At 42.6% G+C, this 22,811-nt stretch overlaps 2 protein-coding genes across 2 annotated transcripts in view; both read left to right on the top strand.

The window, feature by feature from the left end:
• LOC142860656 (elongin BC and Polycomb repressive complex 2-associated protein-like) overlaps positions 1 to 22,811 on the top strand; it is a 103,802-nt gene that overhangs the window by 32,516 nt on the left and 48,475 nt on the right. The gene's annotated exons all lie outside the window — the stretch shown is intronic.
• LOC142860649 (vomeronasal type-2 receptor 26-like) overlaps positions 1 to 22,811 on the top strand; it is a 134,320-nt gene that overhangs the window by 7,839 nt on the left and 103,670 nt on the right. The window contains 1 exon segment of the mRNA XM_075992162.1: positions 687 to 1,484. Within this exon segment, the coding sequence (XP_075848277.1) occupies positions 687 to 1,484 (798 nt within the window).

Here is a 22,811-nt window from a genome sequence, read left to right on the forward strand (position 1 = left end):
TTGTACTCATCTGCATGTTAGTTAAAAGACACCTTTTGGGAGTCAGTTATTTTCTTCTATGTTGGTTCTGGGAAGTAAACTCAGTAAACAGGAAAGTCTTGCAGTGGTGGTGTGATAAGAGCTAATCGTTGTTCTTGCCTGGTGATTCTACTGGGAACCCATTGGTCCCTACCAGGGACAGAAAGAAGGTTTGTGGGGTAAACGTTAACCAAGCTCGATGACTTGAGATTGAACCTCTGGAACCCATGTGGTGGAAGAGAACTAGTCCCCACAATTTGTCTCCTGACCTCCACACATGTACCATCAGAAAACACACACACACACACACACACACACACACACACACACACAAAAATGAAAAAGAACAGCATCACAGCTGTATGCAAACCAGAGAGTTTAATATACGTTTATGTGTTTTGTTACTTATGTGAGTCTATGTTGTAGGTGTAGGAGGAAGCTAGAAGAGGTTATCAGATTTCCTTGACTTGGAGTGACAGGTAGATGTGTGTGAGCCACCTGGTGTGTGTGCTAGATCTTGAACTTGAGTCTTCTACCAGAAGAACAAGGGCTCTTAACCACTGAGTCAAGTCTCCAGCCTCCTCCTTCCCACCTTCAAACCAGATGATCAGCCTATGCATAAGCCCAAATCTCATCCACTCTTCTATTGCCTGGTTCTTCCTTGACAGGTCAGTTATTCATCCTCACTACCCAGCCTCAGTGACAAGATCCAGTTCCCATCTTTCCTTCGAACCCTGACTAGTGACCTCACATCTTGCCGTGCAGTGACTCAGCTGATCATTCACTTTCAGTGGTCCTGGGTGATCATTCTGGCCCATGATGATGACTTTGGGCAGCAGGCCAGCTCTTTGGCCAATCAGGAACTGAGCTCATTTGGTGTGTGCATTGAGTTCACCCTCCATGTCCCTTCCCATGAGTCCATGGGGAAGATTGGAGAGATTGTCCAGAAGATGCAGAAATGCACAGCCAGGGTTGTTCTGGTTTTTCTAAGCAATTCAAATTTCCAGCTTATTCTATATAGGTTACTGGGCGTTCCTGTTTCAGGCCAGGTCTGGGTCAGCAAGGGCACTCTGCACATGGCACTTGCCCTGTCTATTCCAGGCATTTCCCAGGTATTGTTTGGCACATTTGGCCTTCTGTATCACAGCAGCAGGGCTACTGGCTTCCCAGAGTTCCTTGCTAACCTACGCCCCAGCCAGACTCCAGAAGATATGTTTATAAAGAAGTTCTGGGAGTTTACCTTTCATTGCACATGGCCCCACCAGAGCAGCCCAGTGACAGAGGGTGTCCAGCTGTGCTCAGGGAATGAGAGTCTGATAAACCAGCAGTATCCTTTCCCAGAAGTGAGTAAAATTGATGCTGCTTACACAGCTGTCTACAGCATTGCCCATGCCCTGCAAGACATGATAACCAGTGGACAGCAGGATGGGAAAAGTACAGATTCCCAGGACTTCCAGCCCTGGCAGGTGAGAGGACATGTGCAGTGGGTGGCTCTGGGATGGTGGGGGAAGAGGACATTGTCTCTGACTAGGCTGTAGAAAAGCTGACTATATGCTTCAGCAAGGATGTCACATGCTTACCAATAAGAGGCATCTTAGAAGGAATAGTCGCCAAGGAATCCATGCATTGTGTGGGATCTCAGAAGAGTCCAGTTCCTGTGGGTTGCCTGATTTAGCACCATCAGGAAGCCTAGTAAAATTAGTATTTCACATAACAGTAAACATGTAAGTGGAGTTTTTTTTCTTTCCACCACTTCCTGAATAAACACTCAGAGGCTTATATTAATTATAAATTTTGATCTATTTGCTTAATCTTATTGTTTAGTAGCTCTTACTTTTAAATCAACCCATTTATTTATTTATTTATTTCATTTTTTTTATTGAGAAAATGAAAAAAAAACAGTTTCCGCCTCCTCCCAGCCTCCCATTTCTTTCCCCCTCCTCCCACCCTTCTCCCCCTCCCCCCACTCGTCTCCCCCTCCCTCTCCAGTCCAAAGAGCAGCCAGGGTTCCCTGCCCTGTGGAAAGTCCAAGGACCTCCCCCCTCTGTCCACGTCTAGGAAGGTGAACATCCAAACTGGCTAGGCTCCCACAAAGCCAGAAAATGAAGTAGGATCAAAATCCAGTGCCATTGTCCTTCGCTTCTCATCAGCCCTCATTGCTCACCATGTTCAGAGAGTCCAGTTTGATCCCATGCTTTTCCAGTCATCGTCCAGCTGGCCTTGGTGAGCTCGCAATAGATCAGCCCCACTGTCTAGTGGGTGGGTGTACCCCTCGTGGTCCTGACTTCCTTCCGCTCCTCATTGGGACCTTGGGAGCTCAGAACAGTGCTCCAGTGTGGGTCTCTGTCTCTAGCTCCATCCTTCACCAGATGAAGGTTCTATGGTGATATGCAAGATATTCGTCAGTATTGCTATAGGCTAGGGTCATTTCAGGTTCCCTATCCTCAGCTGCCCAAGGAACTAACTAGGGACCTTGGCTTGGGCTCCTGGGAGCCACTCTAGGTTCAAGTCTCTTATCAACACTAAGGTGGCTCCCTTAACTAAGAATTGTGCTTCCGTGCTCCCCATCCAACCTTCCTTTATCCCAATCATCCTGTTTCCCCAAGTTCCCCCCATCCTCCCATTCTCACTTTTCTTTCGCCATCTCCACTTACCCCCATCCTAACCCACCCCCAAGATCCCAATTTTCTCCCCGGCAATTTTGTGTACTTCCCATAGCCAAGAGGATAACTATATGTATTTCCTTGGGTTCACCTTCTTATTTAGCTTCTTTAGGTTCACCGATTGTAGACTCCGTGACCCTTATTTATGGCTAGAAACCAATTATGAGTGAATACATCCCCTGTTGATCATTTTGGGTCTGGGCTACCTCACTCAGGATAGTGTTTTCTATTTCCATCCATTAGCATGCAAAATTCGAGAAGTCATTGTTTTTTTACCGCAGCGTAGTACTCTAATGTGTATATATTCCACACTTTCTTCATCCATTCTTCCATTGAAGGACATCTAGGTTTTTTCCAAGTTCTGGCTATTACAAATATTGCTGCATGACCTTAAGTGTCTTTTGGCCGTTTGAACTTCTTCTGTTGAGAATTCTCTGTTCAGATAAGTGCCCCATTTTTTAATTGGGTTAATTAGCATTTTAAAGTCTAGTTTCTTGAGTTCTCTATATATTTTGGAGATCAGACCTTTGTTTGTTGCGGGGTTAGTGAAGATCTTCTCCCAGTCAGTAGGTTGCCTTTTTGTCTTAGTGACAGTGTCCTTTGCTTTACAGAAGCTTCTCAGTTTTAGGAGGTCCCATTTATTCAATGTTGCCCTTAATGTCTGTGCTGCTGGGGTTATACATAGGAAGCGATCTCCTGTGCCCATCTGTTGTAGGGTACTTCCCACTTTCTCTTCTATCAGGTTCAATGTGTTTGGACTGATATTGAGGTCTTTAATCCATTTGGACTTTATTCCATTTGGTGCATGGTGATAGATATGGGTCTATTTTCATTCTTCTACAGGTTGACATCCAGTTGTGCCAGCACCATTTGTTGAAGATGCTTTCTTTCTTCCATTGTATACTTTTAGCTCCTTTATCGAAAATGAGGTGTTCATAGGTTTGTGGGTTAAAATCCGGGTCTTCTATACGATTCCATTGGTCAACTTCTCTGTTTGTATGCCAGTACCACACTGTTTTCATTACTGTAGCTCTGTAATAGAGTTTGAATTCAGGGATGGTAATGCCTCCAGCAGATCCTATATTGTATAGGATTGTTTTGGCCATCCTGGGTTTTTATTCCATATAAAGTTGATTATTGTGTTTTCCAGATCTGTGAAGAATTTTGAAGGGATTTTGATGGGGATTGCATTGAATCTGTAGATTGCTTTTGGTAGAATTGCCATTTTTACTATGTTGATTCTCCCAATCCAAGAGCAAGGGGGGGTCCTTCCATTTTTTGGTATACTCCTCAATTTCTTTCTTCAATGCCTTAAAGGTCTTGTCAAATAGATCTTTCACTTCCTTGGTTAGAGTTACCCCAAGATATTTTATGCTGTTTGTGGCTATCGTGAAAGGTGAAGCTTCACTGATTTCCCTCTCTGCTTCCATATCCTTTGTGTATAAGAGAGCGACATATTTTTTGGAGTTGATCTTGTATCCTGCCACATTGCTAAAGCTGTTTATCAGCTGTAAAAGTTCTTTGGTGGAGTTTTGGGGGTCGCTTAAGTACACTATCATATCATCTGCAAATAATGAAAGTTTAATTTCTTCCTTTCTAATTCGAATCCCCTTGATCCCATTATGTTGTCTTATTGCTATTGCTAGAACTTCAAGCACTATATTGAAGAGGTATGGCCAGAGTGGACAGCCTTGTAGTGTTCCTGAGTTTAATGGGATGGCTTTGAGTTTCTCTCTGTTTAATTTGATGTTAGCTGTCGGCTTGCTGTATATCTTTTATTATAATTAGGAATGACCCTTTTATCCCTAATCTCTCCAATACTTTTTATTATAAAGGGATGTTGAATTTTGTCAAATGCTTTTTCAGCATCTAATGAAATGATCATATGGTTTTTTCTTTCAGTTTATTTATATGATGGATTACATTGATAGATTTTCGTATGTTGAACCAGCCCTGCATCTCTGGGATGAAGCCTACTTGATCATAATGGATAATTTTTCTAATGTGTTCTTGGATATGGTTTGCCAGTATTTTGTTGAGGATTTTTGTGCTGATGTTCATGAGTGAGATTGGCCTGTAATTCTCTTTTTTGGTTGTGTCTTTGTGTGGTTTTGGTATCAGAGTAACTGTAGCTTCATAAAAGGAATTTGTCAATGACTCTTCTGTTTTTATATTGTGAAATACATTAAGGAGTATAGGTATTAGGTCTTCTTGGAAGTTCTGGTAGAATTCAGCATTGAAACCATCTGGCCCTGGGCTTTTTTTGGTAGGGAGGTTTTTGATAATAGCTTCTAATTCTTCACGACTAACAGGTCTATTTAGATTGTTCACCTGGTCCTGGTATAACTTTGGTATATGGTATTTTTCTAAAAAATGTTCATTTCTTTAACATTTTCCAGTTTTGTGTTATACAGCCTTTTGTAATAAGATCTAATGATTCTCTGAATTTCCTCTGTGTCTGTGGTTATGTCCCCCTTTTCATTTCTGATCTTATTAATTTGCATATTCTCTCTCTGCCGTTTGATTAGTTTGGATAGGAGTTTATCAATCTTGTTGATTTTCTCCAGGAACCAGCTTTTTGTTTCATTGATTCTTTGGATTGTTTTCTGTGTTTCTATTTTGTTGATTTCAGCCCTCAGTTTGATTATTTCCAGTCTTCTACTCCTCCTAGGTGAGTCTGCTTCTTTTTTTTCTAGAGCTTTCAGGTGGGCTGTTAAGTCTCCAATGTGAGCTTTCTCTGTTTTCTTTAAGTGGGCACTTAGTGCTATGAACTTTCCTCTTAGGATTGATTTCATAGTGTCCTATAAGTTTGAGTATGTTGTTTCTTTATTTTCATTGAATTCAAGGAAGACTTTAATTTCTTTCTTTATTTCTTCCTTGATCCAGGTGTGGTTCAGTAGTTGACTGTTCAGTTTCCATGAGTTTGTAGGCTTTCTGGGGGTAGCATTGTTATTGGATTCTAACTTTATTTCATGGTGATCTGATAAGACATAGGTGGTTACTATTATTTTTTTGTAACTGTGGAAGTTTTTTTTTGTTACTGAGTATTTCATCAATTTTTGAGAAGGTTCTATGAGCTGCAGAGAAGAACGTATATTCGTTCCTATTTGCGTGGAATGTTCTATAGATGTCTGTTAATTTCATTTGATTCATTATCTCCATTAATTCTCTTATTTCTTTGTTAGGTTTCTGTATGATTGACCTGTCCATTGGTGAGAGAGGAGTGTTGAAGTTTCCTACTATTATTGTGTGTGGTTTGATGACTGCCTTGAGTTCTAGTAATGTTTCTTTTACATAAGTGGGTGATTTTATATTAGGGGCATAAATATTCAGGATTGAGACTTCATCCTGATGAATTGTTCCTGTTATGAGTATAAAATGTCGCTCCCCATCTCTTCTGATTGATTTTAGTTTCAAGTTAACTTTGTTAGAAATTAGTATGGTCACACCCGCTTGTTTCTTAGGTTCATTTGCTTGATAAACCTTTTCTCAACCCTTTACTCTGTGTAGATCTCTGTCTTTCAGTTTGAGGTGTGTTTCTTGTAAACAGCAGAATGTTGGATCCTGTTTTCGTATCTAATCTCTTAGCATGTGCCTTTTTTAGGTGAGTTGAGTCCATTGATATTAAGTGATATTAAAGACCAGTGGTTGTTAACTCTGGTCATTTTTTTTGGTGGTAGAGTTTGTGTGTTTCCCTTCTTCATGTTGTGCTGGTGAAGGGTCACTAGATGTCTGAGTTATTGTGGGCATTGTTGTACTTCTTGGGTTGTGATTTTCCTTCTATTACTTTCTGTAAGGCTGGTTTTGTGGCTACATATTGTTTAAATTTGTTTTTATCCTGGAACATTTTGTTTTCTCCATTTATAGTGAATGAAAGGTTGGCTGGGTATAGTAGTCTGGGCTTGCATCCATGGTCTCTTATTTTCTGCAGTACATCTATCCAGGACCTTCTGGCTTTCATGGTTTTTATAGAGAAGTCAGGTGTAAGTCTGATTGGTTTACCTTTATAAGTTAATTGACCTTTTTCTCTTCCAGCTCTTAATATTATTTCTTTTTTTAAAATACAGAAATAAACTTTTCAAAATACAATGTAGAAAGTTCACACCGGCGTTCATCCTTAAACATAGTCTCAAAAGTTCTGCTTTCGAGATCGGTTCATTGATACCAAAAATTGGTAGTCATCAGGTGAATGCATTTTATTGCAGATGGAGTGGTTGCAATCCCATTATATGCTTCGTGGTCAGTCTGTGGGGTCATTGGAGAGGTCAGGGGTGCATGCAAACCAGGCATGGCCATGAGACAATAATTGATGTACCCAACAATGTTCATAATGCTAAAATAAGAAACAGCTCAAACTCTCACAAATGGCAGGACAGACAAATACATTGGCACATTCACTGGGTGTAAAGAGGCAACAGTGAAAATGACCCATGGCCCATGCATCAGTCGGGAGAAGTCTTATGTGGGGAATATCTTTCTTTAGGTTGGGAAAGTTTTCTTCTTTAATTTTATTAAATATATTTTCTGGACTGTTCAGCTGTACTTCTCCTATTTCTACCCTTATTATTCTTAGGTTTTGTCTTTTTATTGTGTCCCAGATTTCCTGATTTTTGTGATGAGAATTTGTTGGATTTGCTGTTTTCTTCGATCAGTGCATTTGTTTTCTCTATGGTATCTTTAGAATCTGTGATTCTTTCTTCTATCTCTTGTATTCTATTGGTTATGCTTGTTTCTGTAGTCTCTATTCTTTTACCTAGATTTTACATATCCAGCCAGCCCTCAGTTTGTGTTTTCTTTCTTGCCTCCATTTCAGTATTCAAGTCTTGAACTGTTTCCATTATCTGTTTGATTGTTTTTCCTTGGTTTCCTAGGATATCATTTATGGATTTACTCAATTCTTCAAACTTTTTGTTATTCTTCTCATCCATTTCTTTAAGGGAGTGTTCACCTCCTATTTAAGGGCCTCTATAACTTTTATAAAGTCAATTTTTTCTACTTCTTCTTGATTAAGGTGTTCAGATCATGTTGTTTGTTCACTGGGTTCTGGTGATTTCATGTTGTTTTTCCGATTTTTGGAGGAATTCTTGCATTATCGCCTGCCCATCTCCTAATGCTCCCCTATGGATCTTCTTTTACAGGATCAGGTCTCCTTGCTGGCCAGGGATCTTGCAGACAAAAGGCCCACCTTGCTGCAGGCAGGCTATTGAAACAAAGGGACTCCCGCCCGCCCAGTTGCACTCACTACCGGGTCCCAGTGCCCAAACAGGCTGAGCTGGGGGATGTTATGGACCCAAAGAAGGGAGGAAGAAGGGAGGGGTTTTTTGGATGCAAGCTGGGTCGGGTATGAAGAGAGAGGCAGTAGCTGTGTGGGGTATGAAGAGAGAGGCAGTAGCTGGGTAGAATAGCCCCTGCAGGAAGAGCAGAAAGTATAGGTGGTTGAGGAATGTCTGTGCTCCATCTCCCGGGCTGCTGCTGCAGGTTAGGAACTCATTCACCCCACTGATGGATCTTCTGGTACCACGATCAGGTCTTCTTACTAGCCAGGTAGCTCTCAGGCAAAAGGCCTACCTTGCTGCAGGCAGGCTATTGAAACCAAATCAACCCATTTCTATTATTTTATATTTTACCACAAGTTTGTGGCTTGTTACTTCACATCTTGCTGCTCCGGCAGCTCCTGGCATCTGTCTGGATTCTTCCTTCTTTCTTTTTGTATTAAGTTTGGGTTTCCTGACTGACTATATTCGACCTGGCCATAGGCCAAAGTAACTTTATTCATCAACCAATAAAATCAATACATATCCATAGCATACAGAAGGGCATCCCATGTCATAGAGTCTTTAATACCCCAAATTTATGCTTTGATAAACAGTGGATGACTTTTAGTATAGATGTGCTGCAAATCAGAATTTCAACCAGATATCAAATGCCATTTATTTTTCATTTTTTGGTGTATGGGACATGTATATGGGCACATGTTTGTAGGCATACAGGCCCATATGAGCGGGTTGTGCTCTCACTTGTACATACATGTGAGAATATCTGAGGATGATCAGGAATCACCTTTAAATCATTTTATTTATTTATTTATTTATTTTTAATTGAGAAAAGGAGAAAAAAAACAAGTTTCCACCTCCTCCCAGCCTCCCATTTCCCTCCCCCTCCTCCCACCCTTCTCCCCCTCCTCCCACCCTTCTCCCCCTCCTCCCACCCTTCTCCCACTCCCCCCACTCCTTTCCCCCTCCCTCTCCAGTCCAAAGAGCAGCCAGGGTTTTCTGCCCTGTGGTAAGTCCTAGGTCCTCCCACCTTCGTCCATATCTAGGAAGGTGAACATCCAAACTGGCTAGGCTCCCACAAAGCCAGCACATTACGTAGGATCAAAACCCCGTGCCATTGTCCTTTGTGTCTCATCAGCCCTCATTGTTCGCCATGTTCAGAGAGTCCAGTTTTATCCCATGCTTTTTCAGTCATAGTCCAGCTGGCCTTGGTGAGCTCCCAATAGATCAGCTCCACTGTCTCAGTGGGTGGATGCACCCCTCGTGGTCCCGACTTCTTTGCTTACCTTTCAATCATTTTTCCATCTTAATTTTTGAGGCATGGTTTCTCACTCAATTCCAGAACTTGTTGATGTGGCTAGTCTTGGTAGTCAGCTTTTTCATGCATCTCCTGTCTCGACTTTCTGAGAATGTAATTAGTAAATGGTGGCCACATCCACCTGAAGTCTAGGTGAGTTCTGTGTTTTGAAGTCTCATCCTCAGGCTTTTATGACAAGTGCTTTAATCACTGAGCCATATCCAAAGCCCTTAATAATTTTTCTATTTAAAAATATTGAAAATTTCATGCATGTGTATAATATATGTTGGTCATTTCCCCCTGAGTCTTTGTCCATCTTTTTGTCCACCTCCCTGTCTGTTTTTCTTTCCATATGTCTGTCCAACCATCCACCTATTCATCATCTAACTCATCCATCCATCTATCTATCTATCTATCTATCTATCTATCTATCTATCTATCTATCATCTATCTATCATTATTTTTTAATTTTTTTATTAAAAATTTCTACCTCCTCCCCTCCATTAATTTCCCTCCGACTTCCCCCACTACTTCTCCTCCTCCCTCTCCAGACCTAAGAAAAGGCAGGGTACCCTGCCCTGTGGGAAGTCCAAGGCCCTCCCCTGTTCCATTCAGGTCTAAGAATGTGTGCATCCAAACAGACTAGGCTCCCAAAAAGCCAGTATATGCAGTAGAGACAAATCCCAGTGCCATTAATCATTAGCTTCTCCGTCAGTCCCCATTGTCAGCCACATTCAGAAAGTTTGGTTTGATCACATACTCCTTCATCCCAATCCAGTAGGTCTTGGTGAGGTCCCATTAGATCAGTCCCATCGTCTCCATGGATGGATGTACCCCTCACGGTCCTGACTTCCTTGCTCATCTTTTCCCTCCTTCTGCTCTTCATCTGGACCTTGAGAGCTTAGTCCAGTGCTCCAATGTGGGTCTCGGTCTCTATCTCTATCCATCGCCAGATGAAGGTTCTATGGTGATATGCAAGATAGTCATCAGTGTGGCCATGAAAGAAGGCCAGTTCAGACACCCTCTCCTCTGCTGCCCAAGGATCTAGCTGGGAACATCCCCTTGGATACCCGGGAACCCCTCTAGAGCCAAGTCTCTTGCCAACCATAAAATGGCTCCCTTAATGAAGATATCTTCTTCCCTGCTCCCATATTCACCCATCCTCCATCTCAAACATCCCACTCCCCAAGCTTTCCCCAATCCTCCCCTTCTCCCTTATCCCCCTATTCCCTTTTCCCACACCACCCCTACCCACATGCTCCCAACTTTTGCCTGGTGATCTTGTCTACTTCCAATTTCCAGGAGAATAAATAAATATTTTTCTTGGGTTCACCTTATTATTTAGTTTCTTTAGGATCACAAACTATAGACTCAATGCTTTTTGTTTACGGCTAGAATCCACTAATGAGTGAGTATATACCATATTCATCTTTTTGTGTCTGGGTTATCTCACTCAGTAAAGTGTTTTCTATTTCCATCCATTTTCATGCAAAATTCAAGATGTCATTGTTTTTTTTTTTACCGCTGAGTAGAACTCTAATGTGTATATGTGCCACACCTTCTTTATCCATTCTTCCATTGAGGGGCATCTAGGTTGTATCCAGGTTCTAGCTATTACAAATAATGCTGCTATGAACATAGTTGAACAAATGCTTTTGTAGTATGATAGGGCATCTCTTGGGTATATTCCCAAGAGTGGAATTTCTGGATCCTAAGGTAGGTTGACTCAAAGTCCTGAGAAACCGCCACACTGATTTCCAAAGTAGTTGCACAAGTTTTCATTCCCACCAGCAATTGATGAGTGTTCCCCTTACTCCACATCCTCTCCAGCATAGGTTATTATTGATGTTTTTGATTTTCGCCATTCTGACAGGTGTAAGATGGAAACTCAAAGTTGTTTTGATTTGCATTTCCCTGATTGTTAAGAAAGTTGAACATGACCTTAAGTATCTTTTGGCGATTTGAACAACTTCTGTTGAGAATTCTCTGTTCAGTTCAGTACCCAGTTTTTAATTTTGTTATTCAGAATTTTAATGTCTAGTTTCTTGAGTTCTTTATATATTTTGGAGATCAGACCTTTGTCTGATGTGGGGTTGGTGAAGATCTTCTCCTATTCAGTAGGATGCCCTTTTGTCTTAATGACAGTGTCCTGTGCTTTACCGAAGCTTCTCAGGTTCAGGAGGTCCCATTTATTCATTGTTGCTTTTATTGTCTGTGCTAATGGAAGTGGTCTCCTGTGTCCATGTGTTGTAGACTACTTCCTACTTTCTCTTCTATTAGGTTCAGTGTGGTCAGATTTATATTGAGGTCTTTAATCCATTTGGACTTGAATTTTGTGCATGGTGATAGATATGGAACTATTTTCATTCTTCTACAGGTTAACATCCAGTTATGCCAGCACCATTTGTTAAAGATGCTTTCTTTCTTCCATTGTATAATTTGTCGAAAATCAGGTATTCATAGGTTTGTGGGTTAATATACGGGTCTTCAATTCAATTCCATTGGTCAACATCTCTGTTTTTAAGCCAATACCAAGCTGTTTTCATTACTGTAGCTCTGTAATAGAGTTTGAAGTCAGGGATGGTAATGCCTCTGGAAGTACTTTTATTGTATAAGATTTTTTTGGCTCTCCTGGGTTTTCTGTTTTTTCATATAAAATTGATCATTGTTCTCTCAAGATATGTGAAGAATTTTGTTGCGATTTTGATGGGGATTGCATTGAATCTATAGATTGCTTTTGGTAGAATTGCCATTTTTACTATGTTGATCCTCCCAATCCAAGAGCATGGGAGATCCTTCCATTTACTCGTATCCTCTTCAATTTCTTTCTTTAAAGTCTTAAAATTCTTGTCAAAGCATCTTTCATTTCCTTGGTTAGAATTACCCCAAGATATTTTATGCTATTTGTAGCTGTTGTGAAAGGCGATGCTTCTCTGATTTCCTGCTCTGCTTCTTTGTTCTTTGTGTATAGGAGGGCAACTGATTTTTTTTGAGTTGATCTGTATCATGCCACATTAGTCAAGGTGTTTATCAGCTGTAGGAGTTCTTTGGTAGGGTTTTTGGGGTTGCTTATGTACACTATCATATCATTTGCAAATAACAAAAGTTTAACTTCTTCCTTTCCAATTCGAATCCCCTTGATCTCCTTATATTGTCTTATTGCTATTGCTAGAACTTCAAGCACTATGTTGAAGAGATATGGAGAGAGTGGACAGCCTTGTCTTGTTCCTGATTTTAGTGGAATGGCTTTGAGTTTCTCTACATTTAATTTGATGTTAGCTGTTGGCTTGCTGTAATTGCTTTTATTATATTTAGGTATGACGCTTGTATTCCAAATCTCTCCAAGACCTTTATCATAAAGGGATGTTGAATTTTTTAAATGCTTTTTCAGCATCTAATGAAATAATCATATGTTTTTTCCTTCAATTTATTTATATGATGCATTACATTGAGATTTTTGTATGTTAAACCAGCCCTACATCTCTGGGATGAAGCCTACTTGATCATAATGGATAATTTTTCTAATGTGTTCTTGGATTTGGTTTGTCAGTATTTTATTGAGAATTTTTTTTATTGAGAAAAAGAAAAAAAAGTTTCCCCCTCCAATCGATGTTCATGAGTGAGATTGGCCTGTAATTCTCTTTCTTGCTTGAGTCTTTGTGTGGCTTTGGTATCAGGGCGACTGTAGCTTCATAAAAGGAGTTTGGCAATGACTCTTCTGTTTCTATTTTGTGAAATACATAAAGAATTGTAGATATTAGCTCTTCTTGGAAGTTCTGGTAGAATTCTCCATTGAAACCTACTGGTCCTGGGCTTTTTTGGTAGGGAGGTTTTTGATGCCAGCTTCTAATTCCTGGCAACTTACAGGTCCATTTAAATTGTTCACCTAGTCTTGATTTAATTTTAGTATATGGTACTTATCTAAAAAAATGTTCATTTCTTTTACATTTTCCAATTTTGTGGTACAGGCTTTTGTAATAAGATCTAATGATTCTCTGAATTTCTTCTGTGTCTGTTGTTATGTCCCTCTTTTCTTTTCTGATCTTATTAATTTGCGTGTTCTCCCTCTGCCGTTTGACTAGTTTGGATAGTGGTTTGTCAATCTTGTTGATTTTCTCCAAGAACCAGCTTTTTGTTTCATTGATTCTTTGGATTGTTTTCTGTGTTTCTATTTTGTTGATTTCAGCCCTCAGTTTGATTATTTCCAGTCTTCTAGTCCTCCTTGGTGAGTCTGCTTCTTTTTTTTCTAGAGCTTTCAGGTGTGCTGTTAAGTCTCTAAGGCGTGCTTTCTCTGTTTTCTCTATGTGTGCACTTATTCCTATAAACTATGCTTAGCATTGCTTTAATAGTGTCCCATAGGTTTGGGTATGTTGTGTCTTTATTTTCATTGAATTCAAGGAAAACTTTAATTTCTTTCTTTATTTCTACCTTGACCCAGGTGTGGTTCAATAGTTGACTGTTCAGTTTCCGTGAGTTTTTAGGCTTTTTGGTGGTAGAATTGCTATTGAATTCTAACTTTATTACATGGTGATCCGATAGTCCAAAGGTGGTTACTACAATTTCTTGGTATCTATGGATGTTTGCTTTGTTACTGAGTACGTGATCAATTTTTGAGAGGTTCCATGAGATGCTGAGAAGAAGGTATATTCTTTCCTATTTGGGTGGAAATTTGTATAGATGTCTGTTAAGTCCATTTGGTTCATTACGTCTGTTAGTTCTCTTATTTCTCTGTTAAGTTTATGTCTGGTTTACCTGTCCATTGGTGAGAGAGGAGTGTTGAAATCTCCTTCGATTAGAGTGTGGGTTTGGTATGTACTTTGAGTTCTAGTAATGTTTCTTTTACATATGTGGGTGCTTTTGTGTTAGGGGCATAGATGTTCAGGATTGAGACTTCCTCCTAGTAAATTGTTTTTTTTTTGTTTTTTTTAGATTGTCATGCGAATTTTTTCCTTTTTTTCTTTTTTTCTTGATAAAAGGAGAATAAAGAAAATAAAAAAACAAATTTCCACCTCCTCCCAGCCTCCCATTTCCCTCCCCCTCCTCCCACTCTTCTCCCCCTCCTCCCACTCTTCTCCCCCTCCTCCCACCCTTCTCCCCTTCCCCCCACTCCTCTCCCCCTTCCTCTCCAGTCCAAAGAGCAGTCAGGGTTCCCTGCCCTGTGGTAAGTCCTAGGTCCTCCCCCCTCCGTCCATATCTAGGAAGGTGAACATCCAGACTGGCTAGGCTCCCACCAAGCCAGCACATTATGTAGGATCAAAACCGCGTGCCATTGTCCTTGGCGTCTCATGAGCCCTCATTGTTCGCCATGTTCAGAGAGTCCAGTTTTATCCCATGCTTTTTTGGTAACAGTCCAGCTGGCCTTGGTGAGCTCCCAGTAGATCAGCTCCACTGTCTCAGTGGGTGGGTGCACCCCTAGTGTTCCCGACTTCTTTGCTCATGTTCTCCCTCATTCTGCTCCTCATTAGGACCTTGGGAGCTCAGTCCAGTGCTCCAGTGTGGGTCTCTGTCTCTATCTCCATCCATCGCCAGATGAAAGTTCTAGGATGATATGCAAGATATTCTTCAGTATTGCTCTAGGATAGGGTCATTTCAGGTTCCCTATCCTCAGCTGCCCTAGGAACTAACTGGGGACCTCAGCTTGGGCACCTGGGAGCCCCTCTAGGGTCAAGTCTCCTGCCCACCCTAAAGTGGGTCCCTTAACTAAGAATTGTGGTTCCGTGCTCCCCTATCCAACCTTCCATTATCCCGATCCTCTTGTTTCCCCAAGTTCCCCCTCCTTCCCTTCTACCTTTTCTCTCCCCATCTCCCCTTACCCCCATCCCACCCCACCCCACCCCCAAGATCCCACTTTTCTCCCCGGCAATTTTGTCTACTTCCCTTATCCAAGAGGATAACTATATGTTTTTCCTTGGGTTCACCTTCTTACTTAGCTTCTTTAGATTTGCCTATTGTAGACTCCGTGACCCCTATTTATGGCTAGAAACCAATTATGAGTGTGTACATCCCATGTTAATCTTTTTGGGTCTGGGATACCTCACTCAGGATAGTGTTTTCTATTTCCATCCATTTGCATGCAAAATTCGAGAAGTCATTGTTTTTTTACCGCAGCGTAGTACTCTAGCGTGTATATATTCCACACTTTCTTCATCCATTCTTCCATTGAAGGGCATCTAGGTTGTTTCCAGGTTCTGGCTATTACAAATAATACTGCTATGAACATAGTTGAACAAATGCTTTTGTCATGTGATAGAGCATCTCTTGGGTAAATTCCCAAGAGTGGTATTGCTGGGTCCAGGGGTAGGTTGATCCCGAATTTCCTGAGAAACCGAAACACTGACTTCCACAGTGGTTGCACAAGATTGCATTCCCACCAGCAATGGATGAGGGTACCCCTTCCTCCACAGCCTCTCCAGCAAAGGCTATCCTTGTTGTTTTTGACTTTAGCCATTCTGACATGTGTAAGGTGATATCTCAAAGTTGTTTTGATTTGCATTTCCCTGATTGCTAAGGAAATTGAGCACGACCTTAAGTGTCTTTTGGCCATTTGAACTTCTTCTGTTGAGAATTCTCTGTTCATTTCAGTGCCCCATTTTTTTTTTTTTAGAATTTCTTTTTTTTTTTTGATTTTTTTTATTGATAAAAGGAGAATAAAGAAGAGAAAAAAAAAACAAATTTTCACCTCCTCCCACCAGCCTCCCATTTTCTTCCCCTCCTCCCACTCTTCTCCCCCTCCTCCCACTCTTCTCCCCCTCCTCCCACCCCTCTCCCCTTCCCCCCACTCCTCTCCCCCTCCCTTTCCAGTCCAAAGAGCTGTCAGGGTTCCCTGCCCTGTGGTACGTCCTAGGTCCTCCCCCCTCCATCCATATCTAGGAAGGTGAACATCTAAACTGGCTAGGCTCCCACCAAGCCAGCACATTGCGTAGGATCAAAACCGCGTGCCATTGTCCTTGGCTCTCATCAGCCCTCATTGTTCGCCATGTTCCGAGAGTCCAGTTTTATCCCATGCTTTTTCTGGTAACAGTCCAGCTGGCCTTGGTGAGCTCCCAGTAGATCATCTCCACTGTCTCAGTGGGTGGGTGCACTCCTCGTGGTCCCGACATCTTTGCTCATGTTCTCACTCCTTCTGCTCCTCATTGGGCCCTTGGGAGCTCAGTCCAGTGCTCCAGTGTGGGTCTCTGTCTCTATCTCCATCCATCGCCAGATGCAAGTTCTAGGATGATATGCAATATATTCGTCAGTATTGCTCTAGGGTAGGGTCATTTCAGGTTCCCTATCCTCAGCTGCCCAGGGAACTAACTGGGGACCTCAGCTTGGGCACCTGGGAGCCCCTCTAGGGTCAAGTCTCCTGCCCACCCTAAAGTGGGTCCCTTAACTAAGAATTGTGGTTCCGTGCTCCCCTATCCAACCTTCCTTTATCCTGATCCTCCCGTTTCCCCAAGTCCACCCTCCTTCCCTTCTACCTTTTCTCTCCCCATCTCCCCTAACCCCCACCCCACCCCACCCCCAAGATCCCACTTTTCCCCCCGGCAATTTTGTCTACTTCCCTTATCCAAGAGGATAACTATATGTTTTTCCTTGGGTTCACCTTCTTACTTAGCTTCTTTAGATTCGCCTATTGTAGACTCCGTGAACCCTATTTATGGCTAGAAACCAATTATGAGTGTGTACATCCCATGTTCGTCTTTTTGGGCCTGGGATACCTCACTCAGGATAGTGTTTTCTATTTCCATCCATTTGCATGCAAAATTCGAGAAGTCATTGTTTTTTACCGCAGCGTAGTACTCTAGTGTGTATATATTCCATACTTTCTTCATCCATTCTTCCATTGAAGGGCATCTAGGTTGTTTCCAGGTTCTGGCTATTATAAATAATACTGCTATGAACATAGTTGAACAAATGCTTTTGACATGTGATAGAGCATCTCTTGGGTAAATACCCAAGAGTGGTATTGCTGGGTCCAGGGGTAGGTTGATCCCGAATTTCCGGAGAAACCGAAACACTGACTTCCACAGTGGTTGCACAAGATTGCATTCCCACCAGCAATGGATGAGGGTACCCCTTCCTCCACAGCCTCTCCAGCAAAGGCTATCCTTGGTGTTTTTGACTTTAGCCAATCTTACAGGTGTAAGATGATATCTCAAAGTTGTTTTGATTTGCATTTCCCTGATCGCTAAGGAGGTTGAGCATGACCTTAAGTGTCTTTTGGCCATTTGAACTTCTTCTGTTGAGAATTCTCTGTTCAGTTCAGCGCCCCATTTTTTAATTGGGTTAATTAGCATTTTAAAGTCTAGTTTCTTGAGTTCTCTATATATTTTGGAGATCAGACCTTTGTCTGTTGCGGGGTTGGTGAAGATCTTCTCCCAGTCAGTAGGTTGCCTTTGTGTCTTAGTGACAGTGTCCTTTGCTTTACAGAAGCTTCTCAGTTTTAGTAGGTCCCATTTATTCAATGTTGCCCTTAATGTCTGTGCTTCTGGGGTTATACCTAAGAAGCGATCGCCTGTGCCCATCTGTTGTAAGGTATTGCCCACTTTCTCTTCTATCAGATTCAGTGTTTTCGGGCTGATATTGAGGTCTTTAATCCATTTGGACTTGAGTTTTGTGCACGGTGATAGATATGGGTCTATTTTCATTCTTCTACAGGTTGACATCCAGTTGTGCCAGCACCATTTGTTGAAGATGCTTTCTTTCTTCCAATGTAAACTTTTAGCTCCTTTATCGAAAATGAGGTGTTCATAGGTTTGTGGGATAAAGTCCGGGTCTTCTATACGATTCCATTGGTCGACTTCTCTGTTTTTATGCCAGTACCACCCTGTTTTCATTACTGTAGCTCGGTAATAGAGTTTGAAGTCAGGGATGGTAATGCCTCCAGAAGATCCTTTATTGTATAGGATTGTTTTGGCTATCCTGGGTTTTTTGTTTTTCCATATAAAGTTGATTATTGTCCTCTCCAGATCTGTGAAGAATTTTGATGGGATCTTGATGGGGATTGCATTGAATCTATAAACTGCCTTTGGTAGAATTGCCATTTTTACTATGTTGATCCTCCCAATCCAAGAGCAAGGGATGTCCATCCATTTTTTGGTATCCTCTTCAATTTCTTTCTTCAATGCCTTAAAGTTCTTGTCAAATAGATCTTTCACTTCCTTGGTTAGATTTACCAGTGCCCCATTTTTTAATTGGGTTACATAGCATTTTAAAGTCTAGGTTCTTGAGTTCTCTATATATTTTGGAGATCAGACCTTTGTGTGTTGCGGGGTTGGTGAAGATCTTCTCCCAGTCAGTGGGTTGCCTTTGTGTCTTAGTGACAGTGTCCTTTGCTTTACAGAAGCTTCTCAGTTTTAGGAGGTCCCATTTATTCAATGTTGCCCTTAATGTCTGTGCTGCTGGGGTTATACATAGGAAGCTTCTGGATCAAGGAATTTGCATACACACTGTGGTCTGGTATTAGCACAACTTGCTTGCATGCTCCAGGCTCAGAGGCTGGGAGCTTCAGGTACCCATTCATGTCCTCTCTGTAACCTACTCAGGTCTTGCAGAGGAGAACTCGGCAATAAAGTGACTGAATTAAGGCCACAGTGGGAATGGCATTCTGCAGCCTTGGCTCTTTTTGCTTATGCTTCCCACTGGATCTTAGAAGCAGAGGGCAGGCAGATGATTTCAGTCTTTGATTTGTCAGATTCTGTGATACTAACAGGGGACCTCATTTACAGCCAAATCTACAGGACTAGATTCTCAGATGCTTTCATATATACTAAAGGGTCGAATGTGTGTGTGTGTGTGTGTGTGTGTGTGTGTGTGTGTGTGTGTGCGTGCATGCATGTGTTTGTGTGTGTGTGTGAAACACAATTAATAAAAACTCAGAGAGAGAAATTGGGGTTCAAAAAGCAAACAGCCAGCTACTGGCTCTTACATCGACTTCAGTCTGAAATGGTGATCCTGCCTCCAGGAATCTCAGAATGAGACTGTGTCTGAGCACTGTCTCCTCCCATTTTGTAATCCTCTCTAGTTCTGGGATTAAAGACATGCACCATTATCGCCTGTTTTCTATGACAAGCTAGTGTGGCTACTGGGATTAAAGGTGTGTGTTACTGCTGCCTGGTTTATAAGGCTGGCCAAGGTGGCTGTTTTACTTTTCTGATCCTCAGGCAAGGTTTATTTACTAAAATGCAAGTGAAATGCCGCTACATGTGTGTGTATAAATTTCATGGGGTAGTGAAGGTTTTGTTGCAGACCTGTGATTCCTGGGAGGCTGAAGCAGAGGATGGAGAGTTTGAGGTCAGTCTGGGCTACATAGCATGATGCTGCTCCCAAATCAAAACCAAACAAAACGCAATAGAAGGGGCTAGAGAGATGCCTCAGAGGTAAAGAGTATGTGTTGCTCTTGTAGAGGACCTGGGTCGGTTCCTAGCTCCCACGTGGCGGCTCACAACTGCCTGTAACTCCAAACTAGATGCTGTCCTTTTCTGGCCTCTACACACCCAGGCAAAACACCCATATGTATATGTGGTGGTTTAAAAGAAAATGGCCCCCAAAGGGAGCAGCACTAACGGGAGGTGTGGCCTTTTGGGAGTAGGCGTGGTCTTGTTGGAGGAAGTGTGTTACTATGGAGGCAGGCTTTGAGGTCTCATATAGGCTCAAGACACTGCCCAGCGTCTCTGAATGCTTCCTTCCTGTTGTTATCTGCCCAAGATATTGAACTCTCAACTACCTCTCCAGCACCATGTCTGCCTGAGCGCCACCTTACCCCACCATGATGATAATGGACTAAACCTCCAAAAACGTAAGCCACTCACTTAGATGTTTTTCCTTTATAAGAGTTGCCGTGGTCATGATGAGGCTTCTTTATAGCAGCAGAAACCCTAAGACAGTTTAAAATAAATCTTCAAAAATGTTTTTGATTCAGTATAATCTATACCTATTTATCTGCAGTCATTCTTCTAAAAGTATAACAATACTTAAGTTATTGATTTAATATTGCAGTATACCATTTGCAGAGCCTGTTCCTACAAACAAACCTGGCATAGTGATGCGCACCCTTGATCCCAGCTTTCTTCCTTTACTAAGTATTAGTCCAACAACTATTTGGCAGCTGCTGTGTATGGTGCACTGCTCAAAGTGTGGAGGGCATAAGAAAGGGAAACATTATTGGATGCTAGGGGTATAGCTTAGTTGGTAGAGTGTTAGCCTAGCATAAGTAATGTCCGGGATATGATCTCTAGCAACCCTTAAACTGGGTGTAGTGGCAAAAACCTATAATCCCAGCACCCCAGGGGTGGGAGCAGGAACATCTGGAATTCAAGGCCATCCTTGCCTACGTCTTGGGTTCAAAGCCAGGCTGGGATATGAGAGCCTGTTCCTACAAACAAACAAACCACCTGGCATAGTGATGCGCACCTTTAATCCCAGCACTCGGGAGGCAAAGGCAAGCAAAGGGAGTTAAGGGCAGCTTGGTCTACACAATAAGTCCCAGGCCAGCGAGGGCTACATAGAGAGACCCCATCTGAAAGGTGAGGTGTGAATAACAGGACAGATGGGGTAAAATGATGCTGTAGAGACAAGGATGCTGTGGCCCAGAAGCTTTAAGCCTGCTCCACAGCCTGGAATTCAGAGTCAGCATCCCAGGCTGACTTAGGCTTCAACAGAAGGCACTTCTGAGTTTCAAGGATGCTTGGGCCCAGGGGCAGGAAGTCTGGCATAGACAACGTGTTGGCTTCTTGTTTCTCAAGAAAGGATCAGCCACAGCAGAGGAGTACAAGGAAGTTTGTGTTTGAGAGAAGAGAGTATGGAATAGCTGTCCTAGAGAACAGAAACAGGAACTTTCTAGGAAAGGCTGGCGGAGCTGCCAGGCCTGAAGAGTGCCAATTTGAGGTCTGTGGTCACGCATTTAAAGGGCAGCCGGTGGCAGGGTTGTGTACTTTCTTCCAGCATTGACAGCTGCTTCAACCCAGCCTCGCAGAAGCAGGGCGTGGCCATGTGAAGGATGGATGTTATCTGGGTTCACATGGTTCGAAGAAGGAGCACGGCTTTGCCAGATGCCAGCCAGGCAGTGGTCTAGATGGAGAGGCCAGGCACAGTGGCACAGGGGCCTCTTACAGTGGAAATGCGACAGTCGGAACGGGAGGTTTGGATGAAGCCTAGGGCTGGCGAGGAAGCCAGAGTTCAGGGTATATAGAGAAGACCCTGACCCGGGGAAGGGAATTGTCACAAGATGCTGTACCCTAGTGGCTTCAAACTAGCAAAGACTTTGAAAGTGGAAGAGGACAAATGGCCTAGGTGGTAACTGGACGCCAAAGGTCTCGTCTGTCCTTCTGGTCTCTTCTGGCCTCTTCTGGCCAGTTTCTCCCTGCATCTCCCAGAATGTAGTTATGGCTTTTAGCCTGAGTGCCTGAAGATGTGTGTGTGTGTGTGTGTGTGTGTGTGTGTGTGTGTGTGTGTGTGTGAGAGAGAGAGAGAGAGAGAGAGAGAGAGAGACAGAGACAGAGACAGAGACAGATATGTGGGATGAGACAGAGAGAGACAGAGACAGAGAAAAAGGATGTGTATGTGTGTGAGTGTGAAAGACTGTGTGTGTATGTGTGTGTGTATGTATGAGAGAGAGACAGAGTGAGTGTGTGTGAGAGAGTGTGTGTGTGAGGAGAGTGTGTGTATGTGTTTGTAAGTGTGTGTGAGTGTGTGTTTATGTGTGTGAGTGTGTGTGTGTGTGAGAGAAAGACACAGTGAGAGTGTGTGTGCATGTGTGTGTATATATGTGTCTTTAGTTTCAATCCTAAGAAAGTTATTTTTCTTTCCTTCCCTCCTCCCCCTTTTAGTATTTTGATATAGGAGCTCATAATGTAGCCCAGGCTTACCTAGAACTCATAACAATCCCCTGTCTCACTCTCCTAAGTGTTGGGTATAATCCAGCACCTGACAAGAAGGACATTTTTTCAGCTTGACTCCTTTTTGCATCCTGGCCCAGAGCCTGGTTCTGGCCACGCTGCTGCAGAGGTAACGGTCTGTGTTCTAGAAAGCACGTTATTGGTCAGTCTCCCCGGGGAAAAGCCTGTTCTCTGGCTGACTGAATACCTCGCAACAGGCATTTGCAAACACGCCCCAGCTACTGCTGGGTAGGCAGCCCTAGCTGCTTTATTTCTTCCACCTCTTGGCCACTTGGAGGGAGGGGCTCTCAGATTGATATTAAATATTTTAAAAAGTATTACCTGTATGTGCGTGTGGGTGAGCACACATGTCCCAGCGCACACGTGGAGGTCAGAGAGCAGCTTCGTGGAGCTGGTTCCATCCTTACACCTTATGTGGGTTTTGGAGATTGAATTCAGGTCCGCAGGCTCCCATGACAAGCGCTCCCCAAATGAGCCATCGCACCAGCTCTCCTGGACTCACTGCTTACAGATAAAGAAATAAAACCAGGGAAAGGCAAAGAACTTTGCCAGTGGCGTGAGGTCAACTCAAGTTCAGCTGGATTCCTGATCCAGCTAGGGAGATGGATGGGTTAGGGAGCAAAATTCTAGGGTTGTGGGTGCTGGCAAGGTGACTCTGCGGTTACGACGAGGGAGGTGTCTG

The sequence above is a fragment of the Microtus pennsylvanicus genome, chromosome 1, assembly GCF_037038515.1.
Source record: "Microtus pennsylvanicus isolate mMicPen1 chromosome 1, mMicPen1.hap1, whole genome shotgun sequence".
Taxonomy (NCBI): Eukaryota; Metazoa; Chordata; class Mammalia; order Rodentia; family Cricetidae; genus Microtus; species Microtus pennsylvanicus.